The sequence below is a fragment of the Meleagris gallopavo genome, chromosome 8 (genome assembly GCF_000146605.3).
Source record: "Meleagris gallopavo isolate NT-WF06-2002-E0010 breed Aviagen turkey brand Nicholas breeding stock chromosome 8, Turkey_5.1, whole genome shotgun sequence".
Taxonomy (NCBI): domain Eukaryota; kingdom Metazoa; phylum Chordata; class Aves; order Galliformes; family Phasianidae; genus Meleagris; species Meleagris gallopavo.
In genome coordinates this window covers 22,950,552-22,965,206 of record NC_015018.2, presented here as the reverse complement: position 1 = coordinate 22,965,206, position 14,655 = coordinate 22,950,552, and the positions used below count along the sequence as shown (strand labels likewise).

The 14,655-nt window shown below is 38.8% G+C and overlaps 2 protein-coding genes across 5 annotated transcripts; one reads left to right on the top strand and one right to left on the bottom strand.

Annotated features, from left to right (window-relative positions):
* The first annotated feature begins 7 nt into the window (after window positions 1-7).
* Window positions 8-3,335, top strand: ATP5MD (ATP synthase membrane subunit DAPIT). Of its 4 annotated transcripts, none has more exons than XM_010714656.3 (5): window positions 15-97; window positions 617-650; window positions 1,805-1,902; window positions 1,987-2,082; window positions 2,967-3,335. In XM_010714656.3, the coding sequence occupies exons 3-4, from the start codon at window positions 1,816-1,818 to the stop codon at window positions 2,077-2,079; spliced, it is 180 nt and encodes a 59-aa protein (XP_010712958.1). In that variant the 5' UTR covers window positions 15-97; window positions 617-650; window positions 1,805-1,815; the 3' UTR covers window positions 2,080-2,082; window positions 2,967-3,335. The 4 variants fall into 4 exon arrangements, with proteins under 4 accessions (XP_003208174.1, XP_010712958.1, XP_010712956.1 ...); XM_031554488.1 differs by lacking the exon at window positions 2,967-3,335 and adding an exon at window positions 2,327-2,521 and having other exon boundaries at window positions 39-97; XM_003208126.3 differs by lacking the exon at window positions 617-650 and having other exon boundaries at window positions 8-97.
* Window positions 3,336-4,121: 786 nt separating this feature from the next.
* Window positions 4,122-14,126, bottom strand: TAF5 (TATA-box binding protein associated factor 5). The gene is made up of 11 exons (XM_010714751.3): window positions 14,121-14,126; window positions 13,265-13,590; window positions 11,806-12,121; window positions 11,040-11,203; window positions 10,464-10,599; window positions 9,858-9,978; window positions 9,042-9,171; window positions 8,239-8,403; window positions 7,656-7,833; window positions 7,343-7,520; window positions 4,122-6,095 (listed from the first exon to the last, which is right to left on the bottom strand). The coding sequence occupies exons 1-11, from the start codon at window positions 14,124-14,126 to the stop codon at window positions 5,878-5,880; spliced, it is 1,938 nt and encodes a 645-aa protein (XP_010713053.1). The 3' UTR covers window positions 4,122-5,877.
* Window positions 14,127-14,655: the final 529 nt, after the last annotated feature.

Here is a 14,655-nt window from a genome sequence, read left to right as displayed (position 1 = left end):
TGCGGATCGTGGCTGCGCGCGCAGCTGGGCGGCCGCCATCTTGTGGGAGGGCACTGAAGAAGGGCAGAGCGAGGCGGTGAACAAGGAGGCGGTCAAGGTAGTGGTGGCGGCTGTGGTGGGAGGGAGCCTGTCTGGCCTGGGTACGGGTCTCTGTCTCCCGCTCTTTCTGGTGGACTTTGCTGCTGGGTGAGAGGGCGGTTGTACGTGGTGTTGGGCTATGGCTGTTCTCAATGGCGCCCGCGACCTTCAGCCTCTGTGCTGCCTCCTCAGCGAGGCAGCATCTGTGAGGGGGAGGCCGAGGGCAGGGAGCTCTTCTGAAAAGAAAAGCTTGTGTTGCGCTGTATGGGCTCCGAGCCGCCCTCGGAAGGTTCCCAGTGACTCTTCTCCAGGGTTTTGCTTCGGTCTTGTGTAAATAAAGATGAGGTTGGCTTTCCAAATCGTCTACTGCAAATGTCTGGGGAGGTTTCTTTGAGGATCTTCACTGTTTCACCCTCAGCTGGGTGTAGGCAGGCATCTCTAACCGCATAGCAGAGGTGTTACAGGGTGGGGTTTGTGCAAGGGTTGTGTTCATGAATGTAGAACCAGCTACAGCCATTCTCTGTATCTATTTTACCAGGGTACCAGGGATTTCAGCATCTCTGCCAAGCTTGGTAGGTAGTGTGCAGCATGTGTGCTTCCTTCGAGCTGATGTATAAAGTAAACAAGTATCTGTCCTAAATATAAGACTTCCTTAAGCATAAGAGAAGGATACTCTTAGAAAAGATATCTCTAACCATTAAAACCTCTCCTGCTGTAAGGAAGATCAGACACTGAAACAGGCTCTCCAGGGCATTTGTGGAGCCTCCATCTCCGGAGATACTCAAAACCTAATGACAAGTCCATGAGTGACCGTGTTTTGATCAGGTTGGGGTTGGACTATGTGATCTCTAGAGGTGCCAGCATCAACCAATGATTCTGCAAGTATGCTCCTGTATGTTTGGTAGGCTGTTGAGTTAACTGACTTCTTGCAGTAGACCTGGAATTTTGGCCTAGGTGCAGACAAAATGCAAAGGCATGCTCTCAGGTGCTTGGTGATTTCACTATACCTGTGAAAACACTTATAAGGTCCCATACTTGCCTCAATTGTCCTGCTGGTATAGCTGAAAACTGAGTAGAAATATGTATTTTAGCCCAATCTGGTCAAGTAAGATACAACAGTAATGTGCAACTGTGAGCAGAGCAGGTTTTAATGACCAAACACTTGTATTATAATATAGTTTGGAAGTTGCAGTGCAGCATTTTGAATTGCAAAATGGAGCAGTGGTCTTGACTGAATCAGGTCACTGCTGAGCTTTTGAATGTGCAATTGAAACTATTCCCCAGCTGAGTTTAGGATGTGTTATTTTAATTAAGTATTGCAAATTCCTGAGCAACTGCTAGAAAACTCTATTGAATGGTTGTGTAGGCAGGACTGGCAGTTTGGGTGTTTTTTTGTTTTGTTTTGGTTTTTTTGAGGAATATTCCTTAATGTTGTTATCATCATACAGACTACTTTTTACATACCTAATTTCTGTTAAATGAACTCTGGAAAGTCTGAAGTGCTCTCCTTTTCAGAGCTTCTTATTTTCTTATTTTCTTGCCTTTTAAGATGCAGTGCTCTGAATGTGCCCGTTCTACAGTGTAAATCTAGTCTGTTAAATGTTCTGAAAACATTTTAATAGCTGTCAGTGGAAGAACTAAGCACAGTATGGAGATCAGTTTGATCTTCTATTGATCCTTTACAACTGACTGTAACACTTATTAACTGTCTTGTATTGCTTGTTAGAACCAGCAACCATGGCTGGCCATGACTCAGGATCTCAACACCAGTTCACTGGCTTTCAGAAGTACTTCAATTCCTACACCATCACAGGCAGAAGGAATGTATGTATCATGATAATTTTTGTAGTCTGGTAATAATGATGTTTTCTGAGTTTTAGACTGACAGTAAACTTTTTTTTTTTACAGTACGTAATAGCAACATATACAGGCGTTGCAATGCTAGTCTTGTATTTCAAGCTCAGACCTAAAAAGAAGACTCCTGCTGTGGCAGATAAGTAAATGGTAAGCGGACAATGTTCTTCCAGAAAATGATTCAATTCCAACTCAGGAAGAAAGAGTGACAAAGAAACTAAGAACAAAACATAATTAGGAGAAGAAACACAGGCATGTGAATTCTGTGCACAATTTTAAACCTCAATTATGTTATAGAGGTTTTTTTGGGGGGGTGGAGGGACATCCTGAACAACTAGGTCATTACTGGGGTCTATAGAAATCATGAGTTACTACTGTTCTTTTTGTTCTTCAGACATGCCAAACAGGGTTAGGGATCCCCATGCAGAGTAAACAAGGAAGGAGGAATGGATGGATGTTGCATCTAGGTGTATCAGATTTTGCCTACACAGTATGTGCCTGAGATTTATCCTTTTGCTGTACAAAAAAAAATAATAACTATTGCTACTACTGCTTTGAGTATTGAAATAAAGTAATAGTTAATGACTTAGTTATTAATTGTATCTGAGAATTCTAAGAGGAGATTAATGCTGCATTGTTAAGACCTTCTTTTGAACAGAGAAAAGGAGCACTATACACTAAAGCTGTATGCATTGAGACCTGAGTAGGCAAGGACCATAGGGAAGTGGTTGAGCTTGTTCTTATGTAGCAAAAACCAAGTGTTACAATATAAAGTCCACTTTCAAATACATTTTCACTGAAATGGCATTTTGAAAAAACCTTTGTGTTGTCCTCACAGCCTGAAAATGCGTAGAAAACAATAAGCTTCAGCTTATTATCACTGTTTATGATAAAGGAATACTACTTCGTTTTTTTTTAATGTGTTGAAATTTGCCTGCTTTTATGTAAAACTGTTTGGACTGTGGGAAGGGATGAAGCTCAAATAGCAAGCCTTGCACGGTGGTACTAATATGTTTGCTCTCATCTCTTGGCAGGTTTCTGGCATGTCTGAAGCACCAATCTGTGTCATTGTAAAGGAAGCTGATGTCCTGTGATGGCTAATAAAATATAAACAATTATTTGCTTTATTGGAAATATGACATGGTGCAAAGAAGCAGAAGTGGGGTACTTCTTCCTATTTCAAAAATAATTTGTAGTGGAGATGGAGTAGCTGATTCTTTCCTGATTTGGTCTTATTTGCTGTTGTAACACATCCTAAAATACACAACCTGAGCACTTAGTAGTGATTTAGGGAAGATCTCAGCAGCATGATCATAACAAGCACAGAGCTTACAGCTGCTCAGAGCATCTCTGTGTTGCCAAGTGTCATAGTGGACATCGGTAAACTTGCATGGCTTGCAATACTTGGTTGTGCTGGTTACTCTTTTTTTTTTTTTTTCCACACTTCCAGCTACTAGCTTACATGGAAACCATTACTTCATTAATGATAATGCAATGCAGAATAGCAGTCAGCTGCAGCCTCTGTTGCCTATATTTTGAATAGAATCTTTCTGGTTTTTAGTGAAAACATCCCACCATAGTGTGATCAAACCCTAGCACACAAGTAAGGACTTTCTCAAAATGTTGACCTATATGTACAGCCAGCTCTCTGCCCACCCCCTAAAGCTGGTATATCATGTTCTCTACCCACTGTCTTTCTACAACAAAGTTCAGTAAAATTCATTTCCTTTGATGAAGATGATTACACAGCACAGTGCTTCTTAGCAGGTCACCAGCAACAAGGGTTGCAGGTGGGACCTGTGATGCGAAAGTGAGACAAAAAAACCCCTAAACTTAGGAGGTAAGCATGGTTGCTGGCAAAAAGAGTGTAGGTCAGAGGAAATTACACGAGGTTCTTGTGCTCTCCCTCCAGTCTTAATTTATTATTAAAGCCATCCTTCTGCATAAAACTAGTCTTTCTGTCCTGTTTACATCAACAGCCTCTGTCCTTCATGACTTTTGCATCCAATTGGCTAAAATGTATCACATACAGTTAGAACTAAATATAAGTTAAACAACTAGTCATCAACTGCTGAACTACTTTGTTTCTCCTAGCAGAGTACTCACATTTAAAAGCACTGCTCTCGCATCCACTGCAGCTGTCAAGGAAAGAAAGCATCTTCCAACATACAGTCTACAAACACAAGCTATGTGGTTTTAGTATTTATTATACTATCAAAAGTATAAAACTGTACAAAATAAAAAGGCAGAATGCAGCAGTGTTTTCTTCAAGCTCTCAATGCTGTATGTGCTTTTAGGTAACTTGCTTAATTTACTACAATTTTATTTAAGTCCAGCTGGTCATATTGAGTGCTAGGAAATTTTGATGTACCTTCACAGATAAAATCCATAATAGTTTAGTTTTAACCATTTGTCTTTAAAGAAAGTTTCCAAATTAGTTTCCTTATGAATTTTCCACCCTTATTTTGACATTTAATGCCCTAATGCCCCTTTACTCCAAGGCTTAGTCAGAAAAAGGATGAGATAGGAGGTAGTTCTTTGTTTACCTTAGAAATGTAAAGTCTTGGTTTTCTGCATCTTCAGTAGAGAGCCAGCAGATTGTTTAAGTGCCTGAGCCCTTACTGCAAGTAACAGGGAATACAAACTGAGATTTCCTTGTGTGTAGTTTGTAGAAGATTCTAAGAGGCCTTTCCGTATATTCCCATTCATAGACCCCAAAACATGGTCTATCCTCCCAGTGTTTTGTATGTTTTACTTTTCCTTAGAAGCTCTGAGCTTTACTGGTTGTCCAGCAAGACTTACTGGAGTACAGCAGGGGTTTTTTTGGGTGGCAATTGTCACATAAGCAGACAAGCCAGCCTTTCAAAAGCAAACTGATAGCATACTGACGACTGAGTAAGCTTTTTGCTCTGCAATTTCTTGATCCTTCACTAGTTTTTACAGTGTGATGTATTAAACTATATGCTGAAAGGATGCTGTTTTTTTAAAGTTTTTCAAGTCTAATAGAACATATGAAGGTTTAAGTATATTGTTTTTAAAATTAGGTGATGCATGTCAGTTGTCCTTTTTCCCTAAACCATCCGTCCAAAGAATTCACATTGCAACTTGTGTTGCTTATCACACAGCAGCAGCTACTTGTCAGAACAGAATAACAAGATCTGCATTTCTAATAACTCAAAAGAGCACAGAAGTTTGAAATCTTTTCAGGACTTGGTACTTAGATGCATAAAAACTACATATAACTTCTCTGCAGTTCCCCGCAAGCCTCTTCCTTTTGGGCTTATTCTTTCAATGCCCCGTTTGTTCCTGTAATATTCTCACCATACCTGTTACCCAGCCCAGGCAATAGTGAGTTAAACTACATTCTTCTTTTCTGAGTCTGAAGTTTTTACCTGTGTTTGAGACTGGTTAAACATTACCAAACCGTACATTAAGTGCTTTAAAAAAAATCATTTGAGAACAAATACCAAGGCTGTTAACTTTCCAGAAGTTTCAGCAGAGCTCAATACCATCTCTGAGAGGAGGCAGGCATTTTCTATATATATATATATATATATATGTATGTATGTGTATATATATATATGAAAACGTATGTATAATGTATAATATGAAATGTATGTATGTATGTATATATAGTATGTATATATATATACACACATATATACATATATATACACGTACGTACACATTTATCAAAAGCACCATGAAACAATTCCTTCCTTCAAACTCACATTGTCTTGTCAATCTCCAGCATTTTCAAACTGTGAGAGCAGAATATGTGAATTATGAGAGCAGAACAGAGATGTTGCTTGAGTTAGTTTACATAGTTTTGTTTTTCCTGCAATGGACTGGTGAAGTCCACCCATACAAGACATTTCTCTTCATCTCACATCCTGAGGTCACTGCTGCAACAATTTGGCACAGCCAGTCTTACGTCTTCCTGATCTACTGTGAACTGTAGGCTCCTGCAGCTAGCAGCAAGTTCCTGCGTGTAAAATGAAGATGTACAACTGGAGTTGATTTGGTCATGTATGTACCTAGTAACAAGTCCTGTGAGTTTTCAGGCAAGTTTATGTGTCCAGTGGCTGTAGTAAAGTCATCTGTTTCTAAATCTTCAAATGCTTTCACTGCATCCCACAGCCGAACTGTGTTATCCATTGAACCTAAAAAGGAAAAAAGGAAAGTAACATTTAAAAGTCTTTTCCTTGCTAGACAGCAAGTAAACACAATAGGAATTAAAACTCACAAAGCAGAATTACTCATAACTGAATACTAAGCCCTCATCCTGCAATGAAGCATTTTTAAACAAGCCTTTAACACAGCAAAAGCACACATAAAAGCTATCACCTGTAATCTAACAGGAACTATGGATAAAGTGCAAAGAAGCATATCTGGGTTTCCATCCTATTAGCCAGCACTTGAAAAGGCAAGACAACCTTAGGGCTACATGCCAACTCCACCAGATGTTTATGATTTTAAGTCACACAATAACTTGTGGGGTTTTATTGATACTTGAATACTTTCTTTGATAGACAGAAGACCCCAGTATTTTGCAGGCCCAGTGGTCTGTGATTTCATTGGAGCACTGTTCAGCTGAAGGATCCACCATGCAGGCTGGATCAAACCTGCACTCCAGAAGCATTCACTCTGTGGTAGCGGCTCACTCAGGATTCTTAAAGCACTGCAGTTAGGAGCAGGGAACTAAATAAATTCCTAGCCTGGTTTCATAAGGAAATTACTTAGCATAAAGCTTACAGTATCTGTACATTATTTCTTCTATCAGTAACTTGAACTTTTTCACTAACTTCAACTAGTTGACAGAACAGAGCAAATTTGGAATTTCCTAAATTCCTATGTATTTTAAGACAACAGTTCACAGAGATGAAACTCTGTGCCTTCACAGAGTGAAAAAAGTGGCAAAGGAGCCCTACCAAATCAGTCACCAGAGCATCCATGTGGACAAGCAGGAAAACCAAGCAAACTTCATAAGTTCCACTGCTCATAAACCTGATCGTTGATGTATAATTTTATATTAAAAATCTAGCATGAAGAAACAGTAAGGCTACAGATTACAGATTACTTTCTTGCCCTCTCTTCAAGTCCTGCTACGTGCCTCCCACCTCTCCTCCCATCTCAGTACCCAAGCATCTTTAAGTCCAGCCATTTCTTGTCTGCCCTAGAAGTATTTCTGACTTCAGTTTACACCAGCACTATATACAGACCCCAACCTTCACTATCAATTAACCTTTCCTTCAGTTCCCAGAATACCTTGTAGCACTAGTTTAAATTTGCTACTTCTGCTTAAGAAAGTGACTAATTTGTCTTTCACGGCTTAAGGAATCCATTACATAATCCCACTTCATATAGATGGAAACACAATGGAAACTTGCTTGCTTCCAGTGACTTTTACCTGATGCTAAAATCTCCCCATCTCTACTGAATCGGAGCGCATAGATAGTGTCAGTGTGCCCTTTCAGTTCTCCGACCATCAAGCCATGTCCAATATCCCACAGCAGAACTCTGCCATCTGTTGCTCCAGTAGCCAGGAATCGTCCATTAGGAGAAAATGCCAACGAATGAATCGGACCCTACAAAAGACATTTGCAGAGAGGAAAGTCAAAACAGCTAATTAAGCCTACTTAACCAGTCAATCTGTATTCCGAACGCTGTACTCTTCAGAATCCCACCATAGAAATTAAGTCACATCGGTGATATGCCTTTACCTTATGTCCAGTGAATATTCTTACACAATTTCCATTTAAAACATCCCAGAGCCGTACAGTCCTGTCTGCTGAGCCAGTGGCAATATAGTTGGAGTTAGGGTGAAATCGAGTACATGTCACATCTGCAAGGTGGCCAGCAAATATCCGTAAAGGCTGGTAATGATCTGTCGCCCACAGTCTGAAAAGAAAAGCTTTCTTAATAATGGGAGCCCCCATGAAGTTCAGAATCTGTTGCACGGTAATAAAAAAAGGAAGGAATTAATGAGTGGCTTCTTACTGGTAAGTTTACTGAATTAGCAGGATCTGTTCTGTGAAACTATGCCTTTTCAGAAGGGAGAAATAAAGAATATTCTGTCGTGGTTAATAAACAACAGAAGAAAATATTTTTAATTAAATGACCACAATAGAGGATGCTATCTCTGATGTGTATTGAAAAGGAAAAAATATATATACATTAAAACAGCTGGTTAGTATTTTAACTCATTTCCCATAATAAGTTAGCCTATAGTATATCAGCCAATAATCACTTCCAGAGTTAATTCACCACAAAACTGATATGTAGAAAACTCATCTAATTTCTTACCTAGCCACTCTGTCGTGTCCCCCTGACACAAAGTAATATCCGTAAGGAGAGAATTGTGTATCCCATACTGGATAGTTGTGTCCTTTATATCCCACCAGACATGTGAATGTTTGGAGGCTCCACAATCTGACAGTACCATCCTCAGAACAGGACAACAGGTAGTTCCTGTCACAGGAGAAAGTACAGTACATTATATATCAAATTAACACTGTAATTCTATGATACATAAAACTTTCCACCGGGCAGCTACGATTTAGTATGTCCCATATAAATCAGCATTTCAGTGAAGTAAGCAACGATCAAGTGTTCAGGAAGAATTGAGGTCCTTATGCAAAAGAGACATTTGAATGTTGATGATTAACTCTGATGACACAGAAATACAGAGGGGCACATTACGTTCACACGAAGAAAAAAAACAAAACCAAACAGTAAATTGCTGTGCTATATTACTTTAAAATTATCTTAATGTAACTCTGAATTAAATGGTAGGATTCCCTGAATGTGATCTCGGTATGAATTCTTTTTCTTAATTCATAAGAAATTATGAATAGACTGTATGCATAGAGTACAGATCATATACAGACTCTATATTCATGTTCCATGCAAAGTTTACTTCTCAGCTGTATTTCTGTGATGGTTGTCTCTTGTGTAGCTTACACAAGTTTTAAATTCTGTTATTTTAAGGGAGACAAAAGTGTTACTTTAATCTTCTGGAAAAAGCTGCATTAAAAACACGTTCACATTCATAGCATAAATTAAGACTCAAGACAAGCAAACTAATTAGCTTGTAAACTTTATTTTACCTATCAGGACTGAAGCTGGTGCCATAGACAGGTCCACTGTGACCATATAAAATCTTCAACTCACTTGCAGTTTTCTCATCCATGATCCTCTCCAAGACATCATCTGATTCTTTGTCAATCAGACTGAGGTCTGCAATATTTCAAAGTTCATGCATCATAACAACTGTCAGAGGTTCAAAGACAAATGCCGTGAAAACAAGTAACGTTCTCCAAAAGCGATAAGTAACTCATGAACAAAAGCACCTTGAAATAGGTCATGGGGAAGTATGTACAATGGCACTTACAACACTTCTACCCTTGTAAAAGGTGACAACGATACTTTACATAAATAATCACTCTGTCACAAGTCTTCATAATAGATAAAATCGATAAAAACTCATAATAGATAAGATCTTGATTGGTTTATTATTCATACATGTATTGTTTAGCCTGAAGATACACTTCTTGAGATGACAAACTTTCACATCTTTTGCCAGGTATTTTGACAGCTTCCCACTACACACAACTTAAAATAACTTTCAATCTGTAGGCTACCATTTGCTGAACACCACAGCCACATTTCATTTCAGCACCAAGACTAAGAACTGTTCACTTGCGTGCAGGCTGCCTGGCAGTAGGTGTACACAACCAGGTATCTCATTCCTTTAAAAATATATTTTTCTAATGATAAGATGCAAATATACAACTGTGCACAATGTTTCTTCATAGTAACAACATGCAACTGCTCAAAACAACTCTCCTGACAGACACAGTTTTCTGTTCACACACGTGACACAAACAATACACACTGACATTCAATTTTTTTGACTTAATTACCTGCTGCTGCTTTCACACTACGTAGCTTTTTCGGAGTCACGGACCACACTCTGACTGTAGAGTCAGCAAAGCCTCCTACAATCATGCTAGAGTCATCTGTAATATCCACTGCAGTTAAACCCTATAGACAAAATAGCTACTGATGTTGTTTGTAGCTTTCACAGTGTATTTCAAACATTACCCAATCTTATACATTAAAAGGAGAATTAACTATACTCATTTAACAAAAATAGAATAGTTTGGACAAACACATATTTGAAATAAACACACAAATTCTCGCACCACTAGAAAGAAAAATATACAGATGAGGCAGAGTTAATGATGACAAAGCAGCACTGCTTCCCAGTATTTTGGTGCAAATTATTTACTGTATTCTGTAGAATACACTCAGAGTCACATCGGAAAAGTGAAAGAAAGAATTAAGGCAAAATCAGAGCAAACCCAAGGAACATAGAAATGAGTTTAAGGAAGTCTATAAGTAGAATTTTGAATGTTCCAAATGCTCTGACAACCAACATTAACTCTTCAGTCTTCTTTCTTTATTACGAGTGAAGTTTATCATTTTGATTCCCTCCTTCATATCGCCCAAATTCTTCTTTTACCAACCTGATAAGCATTAAGGAACGTGTAGAAACAGATGGAAGGCAGGCACTCTGGCCCAAGACGCACACGTCTGGCAGCTTCCTTCATGTTCATCACTTTATCCAGTTTATCTGAGTCTTTCAGTTCAGGAAGAGGAATTCTAGAAGCACACATATTTTACGTACTTTCCATATTGTCAATTTAAACAGAGAAAGCAGAATCTTCACATGCAACCTTATAACTCAATATCCAAATAACAAAATAAAATCAGAAGAATGAAGTACTATGTAAAAGATTGATGAGAAAAAGAAGCAATAGCTTTAAGAATTCCAGACAGGTAGTGAAATGAGCTAACTAATTGAGTATGACTAGAAAAGATGAGGTAACCAAATAAAATCAAGGGAAATCTAGATTGACATGAAGGGCAAAGACAGAAGGTTACATGCTAAGCTTTGCATTACCTCCCCTGAAGTCTTATGGCTAAAGCTGTCTACAGCTGAAATGGACAAAGAGCTAAAAACATTATGTGACCAGCATTGCACATTTGGCATGATAATGCTGGATTTAACAAGAGTTCTCTACACATCATTCCCTTGGTACCTGTTTTGAGGAGGAGCATTAGGGTCTTGTTTTTTACTTTTTGACCCTACACTGTCTCTTTTAGGTTTTTTCTTCTTTGGTTTTCCTTCCTCGTTCTCTCCTTCTTCATCTTCATCATCCAAAGGCACATCAAACTCTGGTTCTTTCAATAAGCCAAAGAACACCTGCAAACCAATAAGATACATATGACATAACAGTAACTGCTGCTCTTACTGAAAACTAATTTTTCAGTCTGAAAGGGACAGCTCTACTAAATTTAACATTACTGCATTCACTACTGATTAGCCTGTCACAAGTGTAGTACATGTTCTACTGTTTTACCCAACAATTGATCTGGACAACTGTGCGCTCTCCCATAACCTCTTAGTGCTTCTCTAAAGCAAAATCCCTATAATTTACATAATTTATTTGTGTGGCATTGTGGTACTACACTACTGAGACCTACCCAACAGTCTTTGCAGTAACAACTGGAAGTAAGAACTATTGCTGCTGTACTAGAAAAGATGCCAGATGGGTCAATTTTAAAACTACCCAGCAAAATCATGAGTTTAAATCTAGTTCAGCAAACAGAATATAGAGCTGTCTATCACAGTTCCTTCTACCAGTCAGTGACACATTTTGATTTCTCTACTCCTGATAACATCTATTTGCACAGAACTCTTCCTTTACTTTTTTCATGTTGTCTTCATGTAGCAATAGTCAGTACTTCCTGAAAAACTACTCTGGAAATGGTCAATAATAAAGAGCAACAATCTTTTTCCCCTACCTTCGCTTTATTTGCCTCTCGTTTTGCCTCCCCAGCCAAGCTTCCAACCATAGCATCTATCTGTTGTTTACTACGAGGCATTCCGTCAAAAATATCAATGTAGAGATGTTCCTGAACAATGTTCCAGATCTGGTTGTTCTGCTTTTCCTGAAGATGCCTCTTCAAGAGTTGGTAAGAGTCACGGGAAATACGCAGAACAAACTTGCTTGTTCGGAAATCCAGCATGGTCTCATTGCCCTTCATATGTTCTTTTTTGGTTAAGCTAGATAATACACGGAGGTCATCCTGGTAATAACATTCCTGATCCCCATGGAACCTATTGAAATAATTTAACATGTGGTCAAATACTTATTAGGAAAACATTATCTCCCAAGTACTTAATTATATCATTTTAAAATGAAACGCAGTAGCTTCCAAAGGTTCCTCAATAACTATATATGGAATGATCTTTCTGCTGGAATAAAATTCCTTCCACAAAGAATTAGCAACTTACTGTACACAGTAAAATTAATCAAGAGTTAAAAAAAAAAAGTAACAAGATGTAGAGAGTACACAGAAATGCATATGCACAAAGGATTACTGCCTGAAGTAAATAGTTACACTAATACATTTATTTACATAAATGAAACTTCAATTAGTGGTACCATAGAGTACAAGGCATTTCTTATTATGTAAGACTACCTGGATGTATTTATAACTGACTCGTTATATGAATATGCACATTTAACAATGAATACATTCCTCACTTTCCACTCACGTTACCTAACAGCTGACATACATCTAGAGAAAATGAGCTTCCATTTTTAATTCAAATCATTTATAAGATACTTGTGGCAGGGAACATTTTAACTATTAAAGAACTTTTTTTCTGACCATATTTGAGGGATAAACACAGGTTGAAATGTTTTATAATCAGTCTGATCCAGGAATATAAATTAAATTTAAATTTACCCTCAAGTGATAAAGACATGAAGCATAGTAAGAGCACAAATAAACGTAGATTAACGATAAATCATTTCCTTTAATCTCAGAAGAATTTAAATATATATACTATGATATTAGTAAATATTTAAAGACTGCACTGCTTTGGATCTCAGTGCAACTTTCAAGGAAATGAGCCCACAATCTTTCCCTAAAGCAGCAGCATCTTTTCATTGATACTTTGCAGCAGGGAACCCACCACAACATAAACACCATTAAAATCTGCATGCGTACAGTTCAAAAGCATGGAGTTTGCACACCTTTCTAATACTGGAGGTTGGAAAAGAATTAACAATTACAGCAAACCACAGATTGTAAGTCCCTTCAGCATTACAAAAGAACACGTGTTTGTATATGTATATATTTATATATATATGCACATACACACACACACATCTATGCCAGCCACTACAGCTAACAGACTTAATCAAAGTAGCAGACACCACATAAGGGAATTACACAAATTAAAATCACTTACCTTTCAAAAAAAGACTTAGCTTCACTCTCATGTTGATTGTAGACCAACTCCAAGTACATGTGCACAAAGAGAGGATAAAACAGCTGAGACAATTCGGCTCGATGACAGTCCAGGGAACACTCAATGAAGTTTTTTAAACCGCTGTAGTACTCCTCGTACAGCGTTGGGTCCCCCTGCTGATTGTAGGCAGACAACACTGCACTCACATCTGGCTGATCCTCCACAACAACACCTCCTCCAACTGCAAAAGCATTAGCATATAACAGATTGTAATGCTGCCTCAAAGAGCAATACACAGATAGCAAATATACAGTGGCTAACAACTCCTATGCTGAGGTGAGGCACTAAGAACAAAGCAGAACATTGTCTTGCATTTGTTCAGCTCTACCTTTAAGTGATACAATTCAGAGGATGGTGGTACATGAACTATAGTCCAGCAACTGATTCTTCAAGTACAGTTCATCATTTTTTGTGCCTTCCTTGCCAAAAGTTGCCTACAAAGTGTTTAACATAGTGCCTAACTCAGCTAAGGTAAGTGGAAAAAAAAGCTAGTGTCACAACAGAATCCTTCACTGCAAGGGTAGAAACTGTCAAATGAGGAGCTGAATATTTTTAAGCCTGTAAGATATAATCACTACAATTATTTTGCTTCTAACGAGCCAGCAAATTAAGTTAATCAATTGAACAATTTATCAAGACCACTTCACAGCCATTACAGGGCAGTGACTTTCTGTCACTTCCTAGCACTCTCATAGCAGTCATTAAACACTTTCATTTCTTGGTCTTCTATCTTAATATACACGTACCTCCTATCAGATGATGCCAGGAACAAGCTGACTTCATATTGTACTCTTACTGCCATTCAGACATATAAGTTCCTGAAACACTTCCAATAGTATGTAAAGCTGCCCCACAGAACATCTTCATTAAAATTTATTACACACCATTTGAGGAACAACTAAAGCTGTTGTCAGCTGGCACTAGAAATGCATAAAGCCTGCTCCACGAGTACCCTACTGCTCCTTCTTCAAAATGCAGCACTTTGTAAGTCGGAGCTCTGGCAACATCCCTACAGCCATCACCTCTAATTACAAAGGGAATCTTCAGCCTCTCATGATGCCCTTCTTGAGATGGTACCCAAAAACAATGGGAAGCACTTAGCCCAGCAAGTAAAACAGACAGCCTATCCTTGGTCCCCTCCTGTAAGAGGTGCACCCCAAAATCACGATCTCTTCTGGAGTTGCATGGCAGACTGCTAGAACCACCGATTCCCCCGAGGACTGGGGTGCAGCCTTATCCGTCCCCGGAGGAGCCACCCAGGGGAGCACAGCCCGTGCCTCAGCATCACAGAGCCCCGAGGCAGCGGGAAGCACACCGAGTCCCTCAGGGCG